Source organism: Cygnus olor, chromosome Z (genome assembly GCF_009769625.2).
Source record: "Cygnus olor isolate bCygOlo1 chromosome Z, bCygOlo1.pri.v2, whole genome shotgun sequence".
Classification (NCBI taxonomy): domain Eukaryota; kingdom Metazoa; phylum Chordata; class Aves; order Anseriformes; family Anatidae; genus Cygnus; species Cygnus olor.
In genome coordinates this window covers 3,007,378-3,028,311 of record NC_049198.1, presented here as the reverse complement: position 1 = coordinate 3,028,311, position 20,934 = coordinate 3,007,378, and the positions used below count along the sequence as shown (strand labels likewise).

Sequence of the window (20,934 nt, the reverse complement as noted above, 5' to 3'; positions counted from 1 at the left end):
TGACTGTACAGCACTAATCCCCTCCCAAAATGGTGTGAAAAAGCCAGGGATTGGGAGCAGGGCAGCAGCCCCACCAGTGTCAGTGGGACGATTTGCTTTGTTTTCAGGGCCTTCTGCAGGAAACCGGGCGGCTGCTGAACAGAAAAGCCTCTCGCTTCCCAAAGTGCAGGCTAATTCTTTCCCTTTTTTTACATTTTTAAATTTTATTTTATTATTTTTTTCTTTCATGTCTCCTGCACAACCGGAGGAAGAGGCTTTTGCATCACCCTCCCCAGGGTTTCGAGGCCAGGGCAGGCAGCTGCCCATCCCGCCCGATGCTCCTTTTGCAGCAGCACCTGGCACCAGCTCGCCCTCTGAGCAGCCTTTCCCCATCACCGTTCCCCCCACCGGGGTCTGGATGCTCCAGCAGATAACAGCAGCTGTTCAGGAGCAAGAGTGTAGCCATATGTTGCTGCTAACAAGCATTTACCAAAGCTGGTTTTCTTTCCCTGATTCCCATGTGTCTGATTAGCACACAGCTCCTCCGAGCAATTTTCAGATTTTCACCCTCCCTGCAAATCTTTTTTTTTTTTTTTGACATTATATAAAATTGGGTTAAAAGCCACAAGATTTGTAAAAAAATTAAAAACATATCGAAAAAATTAAAAACATATCGAAATAGCTAAAATGTAATTTTGTTTTTTCCCTTTTTTTTTTTTTTTTTTTTTTTTTTTTTTTTTTTTCCCTTTTTGCTCAGAAACCCACTGTTGGTGGGGAACACACAGGAGCAGGGGTGAGATGCTCACAGCTGCCTGCCCACCCCGGGAGGTGGGGTGGCACTTCCATCTTCTCATACCAGTTTTGGACTCTGCCCACGGGTCCAGACCCTGCCCCAGCACCCGATGATGGCTGAGCAGAAGGGAGGGAGCTGCGGTGCTGGGAACATTCCTCCCCATGGTGAAGGCACCAGCGCATTGATGGGATGCTCGGCACCTTGCAGAGCAGCCCCACTGAAGGCTGAAGGGCCAGATTTTGGGGAGCAAAGCCCTCTTACAACCCAAACATCAGGAATATCAATATACTGGGGGGAGAAGAGCTTCACCTTATCTCACAGTAGCTACGGGAATGGAGAGCAGTTAGTCCAAGCGAGTTTTCCAAACCATGTAGGTAGATAGTGGATAGATAGGTGCTGCCAAAGAAGATTCATCCCACCCCTGGGAGGTCCCACACGGGTGGGTGATTCACCCCCCAGCAGCGCCTGCATCCCTCCAGAGCAGGGGCGATGGGTGGAAAGCACTCTGCAGCTTCTGACACCCAAAGCCGAGGTGTCAGCATCTCAGTGTGCACGGGGGGGGCTTGTTCCTTAATTTGGTAACAGCTTAACGATGTGGGATGCGTCCCACCACTCATGCCTGGAACCCGTTCTCCAGGCTTTCTCACCTCTTTCAAAAAGTAGCATTAAAATAACAAGGGAATTCTGCATCTCCCTGGCTGCAACGTGAATTACAGGCCTCTCAACAGCGTCAGCTGGTGGTACCTGCCACAGCCGGACCATGGGAGCCGGGGGGAGAAGATGACCAAGAAGCCACCGCAGGGCGAGCTGGAGATCCCCATGTTCTCCCAGCCCGAGGCTGGGTGCTCAGCACGCCCGTGAGGCTTCCTCCATGCCAGGGCGGGCTCCCACGAGGATACCTGTGGCCTGGAGCCACCGCACACCACCAAAATTGGGTTTGCTCGAGTCCTCCCTCCCCACCCCAAAACACACTCGCTGCCAGCACGCGGCTCCGTACCACCCACACCAGCGCAACGCGGGAGAATCAACCTTAACTGGGACACGGCCACCGGCATCACCATGCAGCCACAGCCCGTGCCGCCTGGCGGCCTCATAATTACTCTGGATTTCCAAAAGGTGCCTCTGGAAAGTGCCGAATTTATACGTCTGGCAAGCACACGTGGAGCCGGGGCTGTCCCGGGAGGCAGCTCAGCTTTCTCAGCTTGGACACAGGCAAGAGAACCAAGTCCCGCTAATAATTTAAGAGCATCAATTAATACAGTTTAATAAATACGTAAAAGGATCTAGTCTTTCTTCTCTTTCCACTCACTTTCTAGCTTCAATGAAAGTTAAGGGTGATTGTCCCGTGAGTAACTAAGGCAAATTCGTTTGTGTGTGTGTTTCTCCCTCCTTTTTTTTTTGTTTTTGTTTTGTTTTTTTTTTTTTCCCCATTGTTTTGTACGTAAAGCAATCACATAAAAATAGTTATAAATAGAAAATTGCAAATGTTTTCCCCCATAGACAAATAGAAAAAAAAAAAAACAACAAACAAATCGAGACAAAAAAAAACACCTTGCTTCAAGTTCTTGTAGGTTATACAGTACTTAGCTTCTTTGGATACTTTACAATGACTCCAAATTGTAGACAAAAACTACCTGAAGTAACCAGTCATCTGCAAAACGTCGCTTGTGTAAGAAGTTGATATGGACTTTAAAAAAAAAAAAAGAGAGAGTTTGTTGCTGTTTTTAGAAGTTCTCTTTTTTTTTTTTTTCTTCTGTTTTTTCTCCACCAATTTGTTGCGCACACAGTTCCTGCAGATTTCTTCCCAGGAGCAAGCAGCGGGCAGTTTGTGGCAGCGCTCAGCCACGTGTGGTCACAGCACGAGCATCCCTTGTGGGGGCACAGGAGGGGATGTGCCAGGCTGCCGTGGGGAGACCCTCATCTGGTCACCACTTCAGAGCAGCACCATCTGCAGGCAAGCCAAAAACCTATGGAAAATGGACCTGCAGTCCTCTCGTTCCCTTTCATCCTGCTGACGTTGAAAGGTAAATGGTAAATATGTTGAAAGGCAACGGTAAAGAAATAAAGAAAAAGCCATAATTTGTAACATTTACATTTTCAAGCACTGATTTCATGTATAGACCACCCTACCGGGCACCCGCAGGAAGCCATCTTCTCATCAGATGGTGAAACGGGGGTCCCACCACGTCCGAGAGGCAGACCGCCGGCAAAGCCTTCATTCTCAAAGGCAGCTCACATTTTTAGGAGCTGCCAGGCCAAAGGAGGCTCACGGGGCGATTCCAGCCCACTGCCGCTTTTTGGCCTCAAAGGAGAGAGGGAAGAAATATCAGGTGGGGGTGGCTGGAGCAGGGTCTGCAGGGAGGCCGGGGGGGACCCCAGACCCAGCAGCCACCGTGGACCTCCTTGAGCTCAGAGCAGCCCGTCGGACGCTATCCCCTTGTCTTTTGAAGCAACAAATGGAGAAGAAATATGATTTCTACTTGCTTGCAAGTAGACAACCTTGCCTGCAAGAAATCTTTAGTGGCCTCCTTTCCCCTAAAGATCCCTTCAGACCAGCAGCAGGAAAATTTGCGCACTGAATTTTTTTCTGATCAGCATTGCAGATTCAAGGATACCCAAGTGTTTTGTAAAATTTTTGTCATCAAAATATATATAGGAATTAGGGGCAGAGGAGGGGGGGGGGGATTAAGGACAAAAATCCAGACACGGTCAGTGGCGGCAAATTCTCACTGAGCTCTCCTGACTCTTTGGTTTGAAACGACTTTCTCATTTCAATATTTCCTCATGGTTTCTTTTCCCAAAGCAAGGGTTTAAAAAAAAGCTCTGGATCAAAACATTTTTGATCCTTCCAAAAAACTTTCTTCACCTTTTTAAGGAACTGAAGTTAAAATGCTCAAAACAGGGTTTGATTCTCTGTCTGAAGTTTAGAAATGGCCAAAGAACCAAAGTAACAAAATTCCCCTTTTCCACACAGGTTTTGTCTGGAGTGATCTCCAAACTGTTTTTTGACTGTTTAGGGTCCCAATGCATACTGCACAGCCCCATAAAGTCGATCCCCTTATCTCTCCAGGCTGTGGCAGTGCAGAGCTGCCCCGCTCACCCCGCTCTTCCACCAGGACCCCTCTTGGAATAAAGTTTTGTTTTCAGACATGGGAATTTAACTGAAAACAAAACCAAAACCAAAAGCAATAACCCCCAAAAGTCCTTTTGGCCAAAAGGGCCAAGGAATGTAACATATCAAAACCAAGTCTGGACGGCTTGAGGGCGTCCAGTGCCCCCCGTGGGTCCCCCGGCAGAGCGGTCCCAGGGGGGTGGCCGTGCCCCAGAGTAAGGCAAGTGACATTTTTGGGAGTGTTGAGGAGAGCAGCAGCCCTGGCCTGGCCTTCCCGGATGGGGCCACCGAGCGCATCGCTGAGTCTAAAGCGCTGGTGGTCGCGGGTGGCAGCAGGCCGTGTCCGGCGCGGGGTTGGCTCTCTTGGTGGTCCTGTGGTGGGCGAGGGAGGCAGCGGCGCCCCGGCGGGGCTAGTTGTTGCCCTCCGAGATTGGAGCCACGTGGCCGAGCCCCGCCAGGCCGCTGAAGCCCGTGCTCCAAGGGTCGGGGAGCGGGAAGAAAGGTTGGGCCGCGAGGTTCTCGTTGTGGCCTAGGGCGAAGGCGAAAATGCTCGCGTTCCTCTCCATGTCCAGCTGGGCTCGCCTGAGCAGCTTCATCTGGGTGTCCTCGAACTGGCTCTCCAGCTCCTGCAGGCTGAACGCCGTCTTGGCCCCGCTCATAAAGTGCTTGGGGCTGGGGCCGGGAAGGCACACGGCGGCGCCGCCGAGGTGGCCGCTCATCTCCTCCAGCGCTGGGGGCATCACGAAGGCCTTGTCCACCGGCGGGCCGCCGGGGCCGAAGAGCAGGCTGGCCGCCCGCCACGCCGCCGGCTTGCGGCCCCGCCGCGGCCGCGCTATCCGGCAGCTCTGCCGCTTGATGTGGCGGTGGAGGTGGTCGGAGCGGGTGAAGCTCTTGTAGCAGAACTCGCACTGGTAGGGCCGCACGCCCGTGTGGATGCGCATGTGGTTCTTCAGGTCGTAGTTGTGCACGAACTTGGCGTTGCAGTGGATGCACAGGTACGGCCGCTCCCCCGTGTGCTTCCGCATGTGGATTTTCAGCTTGTCCTGCCTGCAAAAAGAATCGAAACGGGGTCAGGCAGTGTGGGGTTGGGGGCACGGGTGCCATTGCCTATGGGTCTGGCACCCAGCCGCTGCCTCAGCAGCCTGCAGCCCACCCCAACCAGCCCCGGACAGCTTGGACTGGAACAAACAATGACCCTAAAACAAAGCTTCATCACTCATAGGAAAAAAAAAAAAAAAAAAAAGAAAAGTCTAGACTAAAGCCTAAACATATCTGGGCACATCTAAAGAAGTACAGCTACATCCCTGCCTGCGACCGAGCGCATTAGTTGAGCATAAAGAGCCTGGCAACTTGGAGATGGATGCGGCTTCAGCAGAGACCCCTCGGTGCAGGTTCCCTTCCCTCCCCTACCCGTGCTGGCCGCTGGGTGTCTCAGCAGCCCGGCCTTGGAGCTGGAGGCACCGCAGGGCGCAGGGCTGAGACCAGCTCCGCACCCGCACCAGGGCAGGATGCCACCACTCTGCCACCTCCCGCTGCACACCTCTGGGAGGAGGTTTTCAAATACAGCCCTGGGATGGCACAGAACCCATCCCCATGGCATTTACTTACAAAGACACAGTGTGTTTTTTTTTTTTTCAGGTGGGAAGAAATGTCTAAGATCTACAAGTTTGTTAAGTTTGTTCTCCCAAGCTAGCTTTCTTTTTTTTTTTTTTTTTCTTTTTTTCAATAGTTCCTTCTGCAATCTACCAAAAACACAGCTAAGGCACAGATATAAAATGCCAAGCTGGCTGTAAGTGAACTGAGCCAAGCCTGCACAAGTGGTGTTCAACACGGAAAGTAAGTAAACAAGAAGAGTGGGAGAATTCATAATGTTTTGGGAAATGCTTTCAGTCTGATCCCTCCGAGACATTAAGAAAACGGGGAGAATAGATGGAGTCAGTCCATTAATATATACAAAGTATATAATCATTAAAAAAAACGAGGAAAAAACAAGCAGAACTATACTTATGCTGGCAGATCAAACACTCCAAATTTGCAAGCTGCTGCCTACACACTAGTTTCTGCCACCCTGACTGCATGTAAGTTTTCAGCACCACCACCAAGCCCTGCCACTTTACATGAGCCCTGACGTTGCATTTGTTTTATCTGCAGTGACCACTGCCTGTGCCTGTGCTCATTTGCTGCCTGTTAATCCAGCTGTGCTTGGGGCACATGGCCAGTGGCTCTGGGGACTCTCCTTTTTGGGACGTGCAGCTCTTTGGGGTCAAGCTGGGTGCTCCCTGCTTTGCTCCCTGGTGCTCCCAGGGCCATGCAGGCACCCTGCGGCTCAGCCCTGGCTTGGCCAGGCTATATTCAGTGGTGTGAGCCCCAGAACCTCCTTCCCTCGCTTGCCGGTGGGGATGGATGAAGGAGGGCAGGGAAAGCACAAGCACAGCCCATAGTCTCGTGCACAACCCCAGGCAGGGCTCCCGCGAGTCCTGCAGGCACAAAACTGCTGCCAGTGGGGGTCTGAAAGCCTCAGGACAGAAATACAGGACTCCAGAAAGGGGGCAGAGAAGTGTCCCTAGCAGGAGAGCCACTTTGTCAGCAGGCAACCTTTTACTGCCTCCGGGAAATCGCAGCCCAGCCCTGCGCCAGTGGGATGGTGCAGCTGCAGGCAGGCAGCGGAGATGCTCACTGCCTGTAAGGAGCTTGCACTGGCTTTGGTTTTCCAAGGTTTACAGCTTGTGCAGCACTTTAGGGAGGCAGAGAAAAGCACCTCCTTGGACCCACGCCAAGCCCGAGGCCAGATCCCAAGAGCTAAGTCTGAAATTTTCAAAGACACCGTTATTCCAAGATATTAGCAAGGGCGCATTTCCCCTTGGCCTCGGTCTTCGAAAGTGCTGAAATCAGTTCTCAGAAACAGACAAAGCAGCATGGAAAATTTCAGCCGGAACGCATAATGTTCAGAGGAGCTGTAAGCAGATGAACACGGGGTCTCGTAATGTGAAGTGTTGGGAAATGTTAATAAAAAGCAGAGCCATCCGCCCCACCTATAATATAATTTAAACCTATATATGTAATGTTTAACCTAGCAGGATCGCTTTTCCTAATAAACACACAGTGTGCCAGGACTGCATAATGTAAACACAGGCAAAGCTTTTTCAGGCTATTACCAATCTCTGTCAGCAGACGGGGAGAAACTGGATCCCGCAGCGCACACCTCTGCCCTGCCGCAGCCCTGCCGCCAGCTGCCAGCAGCCCAGGGGCTGGCAGCGAGCTCGCATTGCCTCTGCCCATTTCTCCCCAAATATTAACCTTCAGGCGAGCTGGGCACGTCGGGAGAAGCTGACAGGTAAGGGGTGACCCTGGCTGCTGCTCTCGTGTGTGGGTCTTGGGCTTTGGGCAGGCACGGGCTGCGCCGGGAGGAGCTGCAAGCGATGCGCAGGGGAGAAGGGCGCTGTGTGTGTGAATACCCTTAATGCAATTGTGTTAGGAGAGCGATTAGGGCTCTGTGAGCTGTCACAACACAAATAATATGAACAAATATTGTTAACCTTTCCGGCTGGAATAGTTTCTCCGCGAGCACTCTGGGGCTGTCTTGGCGGAAAAGCTGAAATATTTGCAGTTTTCTCTAGCGCTTCAGCAGCGCACCACAGCAGATTACGACCTGAGCAGCCTTTGTTTAAGCAAAAAATTAATGAGCTATTAAATGAAGTCCTGCTTCCTGCGGGCAGCTGTCCCTGAGAGTCAGGAGTGGCAGATGCAGGTCCTTGCCACAGGATGCGGAAACCCACAGAAGTGATGGAGAACACATCTGACGGGGAGTTTTGGGGACCCCCGCCCAGAGGACTGCATTTTCTCTATCTCCCAGAGTGAATTTGCTCCTACACATTTCCTCAGGCACAGAAATAATGCACGGAAGTGATTAACACAGAAATCCCATTTCTGGAGCACTGAAAGCCTGTGCTGCCCTGCACCCCCCAGGGATGCCAGGAGGGACAGTTCGGGTTTGCATCTCCCCAGCTGAGGCTCTGCTCGCTGCCTCGTGGGGCCGACGCTGCAGGAAGCCTGCGATTCCCTGTGGGAGCTCAACACATAGCACAAGCAGCGGCGTGCAGGAAATCCTGGCAGAAATCTCTTGCTACATCTCAATCACTCCACTTCGCTTAAATACATGTCACCCTAAAGGAGAGGTCTCACACTCGAGTAATGCTGAAAATAGCTTAAAAAAAAAAAAAAGTAAGTGAAAATAAAAACGGCAGCGTGCTATTCAAAGTGCTTCCAAATGCTTTTCAGAATAAACCAGCGTTTTGGAACGTCCACTTTGCTTAGTGCATTAAAGGAGGAAAAAACCCTCCAGCCCTCCACTGCGTGTGAATGGCTTCGTTCTCCTGAGTGATGATGGGGTGTGAGGGATGGCACTGTTGTGCTAGTGATTTTGGGGGGGGTTATTTTCTGCAAAACCCTTATGCTGTGTATACCGAGCATATGGGGGGATGTAAAGAAGCTCTAGTGTTTACACTCACATTAGTAATGGTCCATGCTAGACCAAAAAAGAGCTACATTTCCCAATGAGGGATGAGGTTTCCTTGTCTGTTCTGCCCAAGTCAGGATCTGTGGCATGGAAAACAGCTGTGGCCATGGAACTGGTCACCAGCTCTGTTAAAGCACTGCACCGATTTTGTGCGGGACGGGAAATGAAACGTCCCAAGGGCTGGAGGCACACAGCTCCTGGGAGCTGATGGCCAAAACTGAAAGGAGAGCTGCTTTCACAGCACTCAGTCGGTCCTCCTCCTTCCAAAAACAACGTCAAAAGCCCCGCAAGGAGGAGCAGCTCCTCCCGTTGGAAAGGAAAGGCTCGCTGCAGGGCCAGGCTTTGTCAGCTGCGGGCTCTGCGGACACGGCGCGTGCCCCGGGGCCAGGACTGGCTCCAGGAGGCTCCTCCTGACCCACCGGGGGCGAGGGGCTACGAGCTGGGATGGCTGGTAAGGTTTTAGACACCAAGGTGCTGAGTCAGCCTCCCTGTCAAAGCCTGGGCCAGGGGTCAGGATAGCTCAGCTCTCACCCAAGCCCTCCTACTTATTTTCACAGTGACTGTGAGTCAGTGCCAACACCGCCCTGTGCCTCAGTTTCCCCAAACAAGCTGCCCTTTTTTGTGCAGGATCTGGGGAGCTGCAGACCGAATCCCTCTGGAAGGCTCCGCTCTGTTATTCCCATGATGGGAAAGGTGTCGGTGATGGGTCGAGCTGAGCTGCTTCCTTTTTGGCTATTAGCACCCTCAGCATCACACCCAGCACGACCCCACGCATCCGAAGGTGACAACCGTGGGGACAGCACCCACAGGAGCCAGAGCCCATCACCTGCAGAGGGGAATTAGCACAGCCTTTCCCCTGCAGCACCGGGGTGAGCCCGCAGGCGCTGCGAACGCCCACCCCAGGCACGATGCTCCGCGCATGGTAATACGGGGCCGCTGCGCTAATGGAGCGGAGCATGGAAATTTATTTTCAGGTCAAATCCTCATCATCTGCATAAATTCCACTCAAATGTTATCACAGGGACGGGAGAAGAAAAGACAGGCTGAATACAGGAGCACCCCAGGTGTCCGGCCATTGTCAGGAGCTCGGCTTTGCCTACTGTGCATATTATTTTCCTCTGGTTTGCTCGCCCCAGACTAATAGGGCTCTCTCTCACACACACAGCCAGGAGCTGAAATACCATGCTCTTGTCAAAAAGCTTTATTATTACGGTAAAGATTGTATTCATTAGATATTAATTATACCCAGCAAGAGCAGGTCCAGGAATCTATTTGTCTCTGCTCACCGGTTAAATTTGCCCAGCTTTTCAGAGAAGGCTCACAGGCTACAACATTAGGTTTGCACAGCCCTCCCTCAGCCTGGTGCTTTTTTTTTTTTTTTTTTTAACCACCGAGGGCTCTGCCGGGGTGTGGGGAGGTTCAGGGGCTGGATCTGGCCGCTCGCACCCACCTGGCAGCAGCCAGATTGGGGTTGGTATCAACCAGGGCAATCTAGGTCATGCAGGTTGTCATTGCCACTGGGATGGGGACACCCCGCTCGTCCCCGTTCCTCATCTAGCTCTGCGTGGCCAAGCCGAGGGTGCCCATGTCCCTCCTCTGGCCATGGAGGTGTGGAGTTGCAGGGATCCCAGGTGAATGATGTTAGGGGGATGAATCCACCCTTGCAGACCAAAATCTAGCAATTAGGACTGCTCTGGCCTCCGAAAGTGCAGGCACTGTCATGTTCAAACATGTGCAACTTGGCTGTGGTTTACACTGGTGCCAAAACGATGTGCAAAACCAAACTAATTACGTCCCTCAACTAAACAGCCCTCCCAACTCAACGCATCCCCCAGCGCATTAGGGATGACGCTTCCTTGGCTGTCTGACCAAAAGCAGCCATCTGTTTTCCAGCTCCCTCTCATCCGACTGCGGCAGACGACAGCGGGGCTGAAAATGCCCCATTACTTATTCCCAATTTTGCCCGGAGGGCGGCTGCGATCCCACCAAAATCAGTGGGCTCCTTTTCCTTCCTTCCCTCTTCTCCCTCCCTCTTTCTCAAAGGGCCTGTCCCTTTCTTTGCTACGTCTTTGGGGACAAAAGAGATAAACAGCTCGGGAACCAGCCACCACCCCCCATCCCATCGCCACCACGGCAGAGGTACGGGATGCACACCTGGTAAAGCGGACTTCACAGATAGTGCACATGTACGGCTTCTCCCCCGTGTGGGTCCTCATGTGCCGGGGCAGCTTCCCGGCCCCCATGATGACCTTGTTGCAGATGGGACACTGCTGGGACGCCTTGGGCTTTATCTTCCTCTCTTCCTCCAGGGGCCAGGGAGGAAAAACTCCTCCGAACTGGGTAGCACTGAGGAAATTGAGATAAGCGCCATAGTCGGTCTCTGCCTTAATGTGCCCTAAGGGAGCCGCTGGGGTGTTGGTAAACATGTCCTTGAAGAAGTCATTAGGGAAAGGAGGTGGAGGCAGGTCTTCCTTCTCCTCCTCTTCCTTGATCTTCCTCTTTTTGATCACCAGATCCAAGGGGCCGTTGTCTACTTGTGGCTCTTCGAGCTGGGGAAAGGCGCTAAAATCGCCGTTCCACAGATGGGGGAAGAAGCTGGGGGTGAAAGGAGAGAGAGCTGGCCTCCTTTCCGGGATGTTCGCCTTAGGGTACAAGTTTTCCCTTAGCAAGGACTCGATGGAGAAGTCTCGTATCACACCCAAGTGTCCGGAGGAGTTACTGGCTGGGTAGTGATTTGGAAAGTCTTTAGGTGCTTCTGTGTATGCTTCTTCGGTAAGATCAGACTTAGAAGGGCTTTGGTGACAGCTTACTTCTTGGACATCAGTTAGGTTCTCCTGATTGACAAAATCTTCCACTTCTTCCTCCTCCTCCTCCTCCTCCTCCTCATCTTCGTCTTCATCCTCCTCATCGTCGTCGTCCTCTTTGTCATCTTCCTCTTCCACCTCTCTGTCGGGCTCCATGATTTCAAGGCATACGTTGATAATGCACTGGATCTCCAGCATCTTGGCAGCGCTGAGGATGTGCTTGACATTTGAGGTGGTGATGGTGAGGGTCGAGGTGTAGGCAAACTCGAGGATGGCAGAAAGTGCTTCAGGCTTGACAAAGTCAATCTCGTAAACATAGGGCTGGTCTGTTAAAGTGCCAGTAGTGAAGAGTTTTTTGAAGTACTTGCTGCAGGCAGCAAGGACAGACCGATGGGTCCGGTACTCCTGGTCCTGCACGATGAGGATGACATCGCAGAGGAGACCGTCATGCCGCTGCTCGTTTAAACCACACAGGACTTCGCTGCTGTGGTTTGGGAATGGGATCCCGATAAGATCTTCAATGCCATTGGCCATATTCTCATTTAGTGCCCTAGGACAAAACACAGACAGCGGGGCATCAGCAGGGGGTTCCCGATCAACAGCACCAAAATGTCCCTGCCTTCTCTCTGTCCTCTCCACTGCCCCACATGCACCTCCATAACCACCTGCTGCTGCTGCATCACCTTTAACTCTTCCCATAACCTCTGTGACTTAACCTCTGCATCCCTCCGTCGCCTTCCTTCTCTTCTCGGTTCCCACCCCTTCTACCTTTTCATAACCACCACATGCACCTCTGCTCTTTCACATCCCTCCCCTGGGATCCTTGTGCAACGATTCCCTCCCCATCACGTTTCTTCCACGCCCACCCGGAGCCAACATCTTTCCAGGCACATGCAGGATTTGCCCCGTCAGGAGCTATGTGGGGAAAGGGTGATGCTGCATTGCCTCACGCTGCTGGGTGCCGGCACCCACGCCGCTGGCACAAGACTACCAAACAGGGAGACAGGGAGCTGTTTCACAACGTGCCTAAATATTCAGAGAACGACGACCAGCTGCCCAACCACGGAGCAAGGGCTGGGGGCAGATGACTGCAGGCTAATTTCACCCACGAGCAGAGCTTGCTCCGGCCCTACGTCTGCTCGGACTTGTCAGCGCGCTATCGGATGCCCCGTGCATCTGGCGGACACCCTCCCTTGCCAGAGCAGCTCCAGCTTCAAAGGGGAGATCGGAAGCGAGAAGCCCACGCCCAAAAGGGAAACATGATTTTTGCCATTTTTTTATCTGCGAGATGTTTCCTCTTTCACATGGCTCCAGCAGCCCTTGCACATGAGAAATCCCAGGGAAGGAGCGCGGCTTCCTCCAGCGGGCTCTGAACGCGGTGCTGCTGGCACACGCTGAACATATCCAGCGGCCAGAACAACTCCGAAGGCAAAAAACCTTTGGAAGCCCCCAGGACACAGGGAGCATCCCCTCTGCGAGCCTTGCTCCTGCCCCTTCCGTAAGCCTGGGACCGCCAGGTTCCCCATCCCTCCTTGTGCCACATCAGCACCTCTCCATCAGCACCCAAAGGTCAAGGAGCCACAGAGGGACTTTTTTTGTGCCACTGCGAGCACGTCCTGGTGCCGCCCTGCCCCACCAGCCAGCCCAGCAGGGGCAGGACCCATTCCCACCACAGGAGCCTCAGGGGCCGTGCCTGGCTCCAGCCGCGGGCCTGGCGTTTTTGGCCGAGGACGGCAGATCCATCCCCGCATCCCTCAGCGTGAGCATTAGCTCCATGCTAATTACGGCTGTTGTCTGAAACAAATTGATTCATTGCAGTGTGCTGTGCTTAACCATGTTAACTAGCTACGCTTCCCTCACAGCCCGACCGGCTCCGTACAAAATCCTCTTACAAAACTGCCGATAAATGAGAGCAAGTCTGATGTGTTCTTCAAGGTGAGCGTGAGGTAATAAATAGCACCTGAGCTGGGGGGGAGGAGACACCTTCCTTTTTAGGGCCTTCTATCCTAAAAATAAGTATGAGAAATTACATTTCTGTCCCTGTATTTGCCTTCTTCATTTTTGTTTGGAAGGAGAATTAGCGTTAAAGGGGTGTTGCACGAAGGAATGCATCCTCACGTGAATCTGTTTTGATCTTTCATTGCCAGATCACACCGTAAGTGCAGAAGATCAGAAAAGCAGGACATCAGACTGCCCTGCTGATTGTTTTTGGAGGTTTCCTTGCTTCTGGACACTTAGCTCTGTCCTCCCTGATTGTGCAGCATTCACTCAGCACCAAGAACAAGAAAAATGGAATTAGAAGATGTGGGAGAAGATGATTACAACACCCCCCCCCCCCCCCCAGTTCAGCAGGAATGGAAAAGGACAGCTGTTGTGCCTAAAACGATGCCCATCTCCCTCCGGTGGAAATGGACTCATTTCCCTTCATCCTCCCCTCCTGGTCCTCTGGAGGTGCGGTTCTGTGAGCCGGAGCCCTTAGGAAAGCTGATAACTTCACAGGATGCTGGCAAAACTGGAGGTGATTCACGTCATGTCAGTGGCTGGGGGGGGGGGGGGGGGGGGCGGGTGGGAAGAGAAACAGCCCAGCGACCCATTTCCACGCGCTTGCAAAAAGGGCATTTTTTTACTCGCGGGGCACTTGGACAGCTCGGGGCACCCAGCCTGAGAAATGACCTCAGGCCCCGGGAGGGGGCTGGATGTGCTCGGAGGCTGGCGCTGCCCTTCCTCCAGCTCCCTCCTCTGCCTCCTCCCCGCCTCCCCCTCCCCGAGCCAAGGGTGGGGTCCGCAGGAATAACAGGCACAGGAACAGCATCCGCAGCCCCGGCGGCCGAGGACAAATGTCACCCCCAGGAAAAAAAAATCACACCCGCGAACGCTGAACCGACTGCACGGAGTTAAACAGAAAATCCCGAGTTTTAATAGCAAATGACAGCATTGTTAAATAAACAGGGGCGGGGGGAAAGGCTGGAGGGCACCTAAAATAACCACGTTCTGACCGGGCTGCAGATGATGCCTTGGAACAGTGCATTTATGGGAATGCTTGAAACTCATTCGCCGCTTCCTCAAATGAAAAGCCCCATTTCTAAAAGAAGGATCCTGCGAGATGCCAGCCTATACGGGCACCGGGCAGCATGGGCAGTGACACCAGGGTCTGTGCCTGAACGCGGGCTGTGCGACCCTTTTGCAAGCCAGGCACCTCGGCGACATTCCTGTGGCAGGCAGCAGGGATCAAGCTCTGCACCGAGCCATGGGACCATCCTGCAAAGCATCCCAGTGGGACTGGGAGCTGGGTTCAGGGCGCTGAGCATCCCCTGCTGCCCCAGCCCGATGCCCACGGAGGGAGCCAGGCAGGAGGTCCCAACAGCTTTGCCCATCCGTGTTTATTTTCTACTCCGACTCCTTCCCTCCTGTGCCTGGGGTGCTCAGCACCCCAAGGGACGGATGCTTTGGGCGCAGAGGAGCACCCAAAACCGCGGCATCTACCTGCCTGCTGCATCCACCAGCCCCAAAATACATGTGGGCTTTTTTTTTCTTCTTCCCCCCGGGTTTATTTGTGCCTCATCGTAATGAGGCAATTAAGATGTGCATGCGAGATTACCCTAATCCGTCAAAATATAGCAGCTCCTTTCTGTGGGACACGCTGACCTTCACAGCTCCTGCTCCCTCCGCGTGCCCCAGCCCCTCGGCTGCTCTGTGGGAACGGGGATGCTCCAGCACCTGGGGCCAGGCCCTTTTTTTCCCTTTCCTCCTTTGCTGTGATCTTCCCACCTGCAGGGAAGGGGGTGCACGAGGATGGGGGGCTTGCAGCAGAGCCGTGCGTGCCCCCTCCTTGGAGGTCCATAAATCCCGTTCTGAAAGGCTGGTGGAGTGTGTGTGTGTGTGTGGTTTTATTTTTTTTTCCCTTTTATTAAAAAAAAAAAAAAAAGGAAGATGTAAAAACCAAAAAGGCAAATATTTCCTTAAGCACACCTCCCCTCCGAACATCTTGTCTCCAGCAGAACGTGTTATTAAGCCACCCACCCTCGTACCCAGCGTTTCTCCCCGCGGGCGGTGAGGTGGGGCAGCGCGCGGCTTGCCTCTCGATCACTCCCCGGCCCTGCCGCCGAGACGGTGAGGGAAACGCGGTGACAGCAGCCGCTGCCTCCCTCGCAGGGAAATAATCAGATTTTTCGTGGGGATGATCGACTGCAGGCCCCGCGATGCTGTGGGAGGGGAGCGGCTCGCGAGCGATATTGCCAGCGTTTTACTGCCGGGCTGGGCGCCCTCCCCAGCCGCTAATAACCGGGAGCAGCCTTCCCCCGGGAGCTGTCCTGCCTGGGGACAGCGGGAAAGGTGGGGGTGTTTGTTTTTTAAGTGGTACGTAATATGTTCCTCCACCCTAAAATGACCTCTACCCACCCCCCAGAAAAAAAAAAAAAAAAAAAAAAAAAAAGAAGGCACAAGAAAATAACACCGTGATTTTGCTTAGATCTGGACAAGACAAGCAAAAGCAGAGGTTTCCAAGGTGATGCTTCGGGGAGGGAGGACGCAAAGAGGGTCAAGATGCAAAAAGATGGGGAGGAAGCGCTGCAGGAGGCTGCGGAGGTGCAGGACAGCACCTTTAAGAGGATGCTCCATAGCCACCTGTGCAGAGGCTGACTGCGGATGTCACCCAGAGCCCTGGTGCCACCGGTGACCTCCACCCACGCTGGGAGGAGAGGGATGGACAAGGAGCCCGGGGAGCAGCCCAGCCCAGGGTTTTGGCCAGGCTCCACGGGGCCAAGGATGCAGGAGATGGCTCCTGCCTGCAGGAAGAGCCCTGGCAGTGGAGCAGGGTTTGATCATGTAATTGACGTGGTTAGGCTTCGGGGACTGAGTGAATGGGTGACCTTTAGCCTGGTAGGTCTCCATCGCCACCTGGATTTGCCAATATTAACACAAATCTCTGAACAAAATCCTTGGGCACACAAGGATTTGTCCTTATCAACATCTACTGTCTCCCTGCAAACTGAGCCCATGTGAACCATATACATTTACACATACCAGACAGAACTGTCATTCTGGGGCTGGCACTATTGGTTTCCTATAAGGCCATCAGAAAGCCATCTTCATGTGAAGTACCATCAAAAAATCCAAAATCAGAGGTGTTGGAGAACCTTCTCCAGCCCAACAATCCTGGCAATGCCACATTTAACCTCTTTCTCATGTTAATGACATTTAAATGACAGCCATTCCTTCCAGTTTCCAAAATTCATATGGAAATTAGGGTTTGGACCCCATGATCCTTGTGGGTCCCTTCGAACTCAGGATATTCTGTTTCTATGATTCTATGAAATTTTGCCCACCAAGCAGATGAGAACTGGAGATCAGTTGTATTTCTCCACTACGGCATCACTTGGGAAGTGCCATGCCATAGTACCAAATACTATTTACAAATAGTACCAAGTACTGTTAGCTTAAGGAGCTAAATGTGGTCATGGATGCCACTCACTTGCTCGCCAAGGTGTAGGGGCACAAGTGTTTGCTGCGCCCTTGCTGAATTCATCCTTGGGAACTCATCCCGGTAAGGGCTAGGCACAAAGTGCAGCAAATGTTACACATCTCCAAACCGATCTATCCCTGCCGGTTAGCTGCAGCTACAGAGAGCCTGCGCCCAGCACCCTGTGCTTCGGCAGCTTTGCCGGTGTGCAGAAGGGACCTGGCGAAACGGCAGACTGTGAATCAAGCCCTCTCCTCCTGAGGACCTGGCCCGGCTCGCAGCGCGCTGGGTGCTCGGGTGCTGCTGGCGGTAGTGGGAATTCACCGCCGCGCCGCCGCTGCCAGGACGCACCCTTAGCCCAGGGGGTGTTTAAGTCAAGGCTGTGCACCCGCAGCGAGCTGGGAGATTTCTTTTTATTTGTGCTGGCACCGGCTCCTCCGCTGGCCCTCCATCAGCACGATGACTACAGGGTTCAGCTCCCCTCCTCTCTCCCTTGCTGCTCCTCACCTCGGCAGGCACCGGGCATCCCCAGCACCTCCTTTGCTCTGCGCCGAGGTCCCACCCCGAGCCGCACACCGCTTTGCAGCGAGCTCGCAGACCTGGCAGGAGGTCTGGGGGTCCAACACCCAGCAGCACTGCATGCGGTGGGACCGAGCCCTGGTGCTCTCTGACCTCCTCAGCACCATTTCTGGGGCCCTGGATAAATGCAAGCAGGAGCTCCGGCAAGCGCAGAGCACAGCTCGGTGCCTCCTATAACTGAAGGGCCGTGTTTTCGCTTCGGTTTCTTCTTCCTGGCCTCTTTAAATTACCCAGCACACTTCCCAGTTCCAGAGCTTATATAAATCTCCAGAGTCGGGCGCTGTGGGTCACCTCTGGGCAGCAGCTCGACGAAGCCTGAATGCCGCATTACAAGGCCCATCCGACGTGCTCAGCACGTTTTGGCAAAGGGGGATCCCGGTGATAAATGAACAATTAGTGGAGCAGGACGGAAGGCACAGCCCGGCTCCAGGTGGTGTTTCGAGTGCTGCATCTACGCACGGAGCTGGGGCAAATGCCTGAAGTGGGTGCAGGGACACCTCCAACCAGACCAGGTCGCTCAAAGCCCCGTCCAACCCAACTTTGAACACCTCTGGTGATGGGGCACCCACAACTTCTCCGGGCAACTGGTTCCAGTGCCTCTCCACCCTCATCACAAAAAGTTTCTTCCTTGTAACCAAGCAATTATCCCTGGACAATGAGTCTGGGGGCTCGACTGGAGGGGACGGTGCTCTGGGCACCAGGCCCCTCCTGCTCCTCTCCGCTGGGGCTTCGGGAGATGCTGCAGTGATGGAGGTGCTCAATGTCCAGCAAGATCTGGGGGCCAGGTCCCTTCTTACAAGGCTCTGGCCAAGGTTCTCCTGGCCACGCTTCAACGTTTTGGGCAGTTTTGAGTGTGGTGTCACCGAGCAGGAAATGATCCTGCTGCCTGCACATCTCCACTTCCTATGCAAACGGCGCGCAGATATACATGCACACAGATACATACGCATTATACCTATGTGTTTGTGTGTGTGCAAATCCTGTGGGAGGGGGAGCGTGTCAAGCATAATGCAACCGAGTTTCCATTCATCCTGTGCAACCACTCCACTTGCATGGAAACTCACTCATGCTCCAAGTGACGCAAATCCCCTCCCACGCGGTGCTCTGCAAAAAAAATCCAGAAAGACAGAAAAAAAGAGAGAGCGAGAGGAAAATCCCCGCGCGTCTCACGGGGATCAGCCCCGAGCCCTTCCCCAGGGCCCTCCAGCATCTCTGGCACGGCCTGGATGATGCCCAAGAGGGCCCAGGAGTTGGGTGACATTGTTGGTGGCATTTATCCTGTGTGCTTCTGGCCGCTCTCCCCCACCATCACCTTGCTGCCGGTGTGATCTGCCCAGCCCCTGACACATCTTCAGCTATATGGGGTATATATATCAAATAAATTCCTACAGGCACACAACATTACCACCCCGTGAGCTCGGCGGGGACGGGTACCTCCTTCCAGCACGGCCTTAAAAATAGCAAAAAGCCATTTCCTCCCATTCTGAGCTCTCCTGGGCTCGCCCTCCCGGGCTCCTGGGAGAAAAGGCAGCCCCTCCGCTCCCCCTCACCCCGCTCCTCTCCGCAGCCAGAGAGAGGAAAAAGGAGTTTAAAAAAAGGCTCCTATTGAGCGGCGCACGCACTGGGTGGGTTTGCTTCCTGACAAAAAACACGACGGAAAATGTGCCCAGCTTAACCATGGAAAACTGGTTTGGCTCCCGTCTCTCCAGAGTGGACAGGATTGTGAGGGACTTGGACACGGCTCCGGGCACGGCTGTCACCAGCCTGCGGGGGCTCCAAAATATGCCCCAGAAAAGCCGGGAGGCTTCAAGCCGACTGTCCCAGACAAGCAGGGGGTGAAGAACGGGGAAGCCTCGGCCCCGCTCCCCCTTTTCCTCTCCGTCTAGAGAGAGATGCCAAAGGAAGGTCCTGGGGAATAAAACGAAAAGGGTCGGAGCGCGCTAAATGAGAAGCAGATGTGCGCGCCGCGGTGCTGCTCGCGGCCGCCCGCCTGAGTCACCCGGCAGGGTGGGAGGGGGGTTATCGCTATTCTGGTGCTGGGTGTGGGGTACGGAAAACAAAGCCGGGAGAAGGCGGTGCAGTGTTTGAGCAGGCTTAATATCGGCTTCAGAGCAGGTACGGGCAGGCTCCAGAAACGCCGGGGTGTGAGGCTCGGCGATGGCATTCGCAGCGGCCCCGCTCCACCCCTGCTCCTGCAGCCCTTCCCCAGCGCCTCCGCAGCATCCCCGGGCATCCCTGGGCCATCCGGGGTGGTTCTCGCTGTCCTGACCCTACTTCTTGTCCCCACATCTCCCAGCTTCATCCCTGCGGGAGGAATCCCTGCTCTGGTGGTGGACAGAGATGTGCCCACTGCTGGACGCACCGCGCGGAGCATCACGGACCCCCTCCAGAGCACCACGGTCACAGCAGCCTCAGTGAGCCTTGCACAAGGGCAATCTCCAGAGCCAGCACCCCAGTGCATGACTTCAGCCCCGGCACCCACGTCTGTAAAACCCAGATTGCTTTGGGCCAAGCCCCATCATGCAAGATCAGCCTCACCTCTCACCCTCCACGGCTTGCGCAGCGTTGGCTTTAGGCTCCCACGGGTTTTTGGGAGCGGTAGCGCAGCCTCACCTCGCGTTGGAGGATTTTCCTCCAAAAACGTTATTTGTCTGCTTAGCTCCCATTCATTTTTAATTGCCGTTTAAGTCCTTGAGCTCTAAGCACACGAGCTCTCCTGCTAGGGCTGGTTCAGAACGGCTCCCACGCGGACACGCGGCTCGAAGCAGAAGTGACTTTGCAAGACGTGTTCACGCAAAGTGTCTGCAGCCTGCGGGGACACAGCCCCTCTGGCAGCACTGCCCTGTTATCTGTACCATGAGCAGAAAGAGAGGCCTGCCCTCAGACCACGCTGCCCCAACACGGGGCAAAAATTCAGTCCCTGCCTTCAGAGAGCCTCCAGCCTCACATGCCCGACCCTGTGCCACTGCAGGAGCCGAGGAGCACGAGGAAATGATAGGACAATTCTGGTCAATTTGATAGCTGCAGCACTGCCTCTAACTGAAACGTTCAGCACAATGGTTTTGTTGATGCATCCCTACCTTCGGGGCTATTTCGGGCTCTGGTCGAGGGGTGGCACCGTGCCCTGGCTGGGAGCTGGCTCACTCCCCTGCACCACCAGGCAGGTAGGGGCAGATGTCAGGCTTCCAAACCATCACTGAGCCCTACTGTCACCTTTCCAAAACAGCATGCCCACAAAGCCAATGCAAAAGCCCAAACCAGAATGGAGAGAACATCTTTTGGACCAAATCCACCCAGTTCCTGCCCTGTTGAGTGTCTCATACAGTCACATACAGCCCCGGCTCCATGCAGCTGGGCGTCAGTCCGGAGGGCAAATACCGCATCTCCTCATCCCTCCCTGACCCGAGGAGAAGCACCATTTTTCTGCAAAGCCACATTTCTCTGAATCACTCCTCCTGACCACGCTGAAACCCCACCAAGGCACACAGATCTCTAACCCCTGAGCTGGATCTGTCTAGAGGAACCACTGCCAGTCTGCAGCAGAGGACAGCTGGGGAGAGGAGATGACACTTTCATCCAGGCTTCTTGTGTGTAAACCAACCAACTTAATGAGCTCTCTGAAGACCACAGGTAATATATGAGCATAACCTTAGTGTGTGGCCCCAGCACTGAATATCCAAAGGCAACTCCCTA

At 53.9% G+C, this 20,934-nt stretch overlaps 1 protein-coding gene across 6 annotated transcripts in view; it reads right to left on the bottom strand.

Annotated features, from left to right (window-relative positions):
- Positions 1-2,094: 2,094 nt before the first annotated feature.
- Positions 2,095-20,934, bottom strand: part of ZBTB7C (zinc finger and BTB domain containing 7C) — a 139,744-nt gene continuing 120,904 nt past the window's right edge. For all 6 annotated transcript variants that reach the window (XM_040540572.1, XM_040540575.1, XM_040540574.1 and 3 more), the window contains 2 exons: positions 10,555-11,754; positions 2,095-4,931 (listed from right to left, as the gene is read on the bottom strand). In XM_040540572.1, the coding sequence (XP_040396506.1) occupies positions 4,295-4,931; positions 10,555-11,738 (1,821 nt within the window). In that variant the 5' untranslated portion in view covers positions 11,739-11,754 and the 3' untranslated portion in view covers positions 2,095-4,294. The remainder of the gene's footprint in view (positions 4,932-10,554; positions 11,755-20,934) is intronic.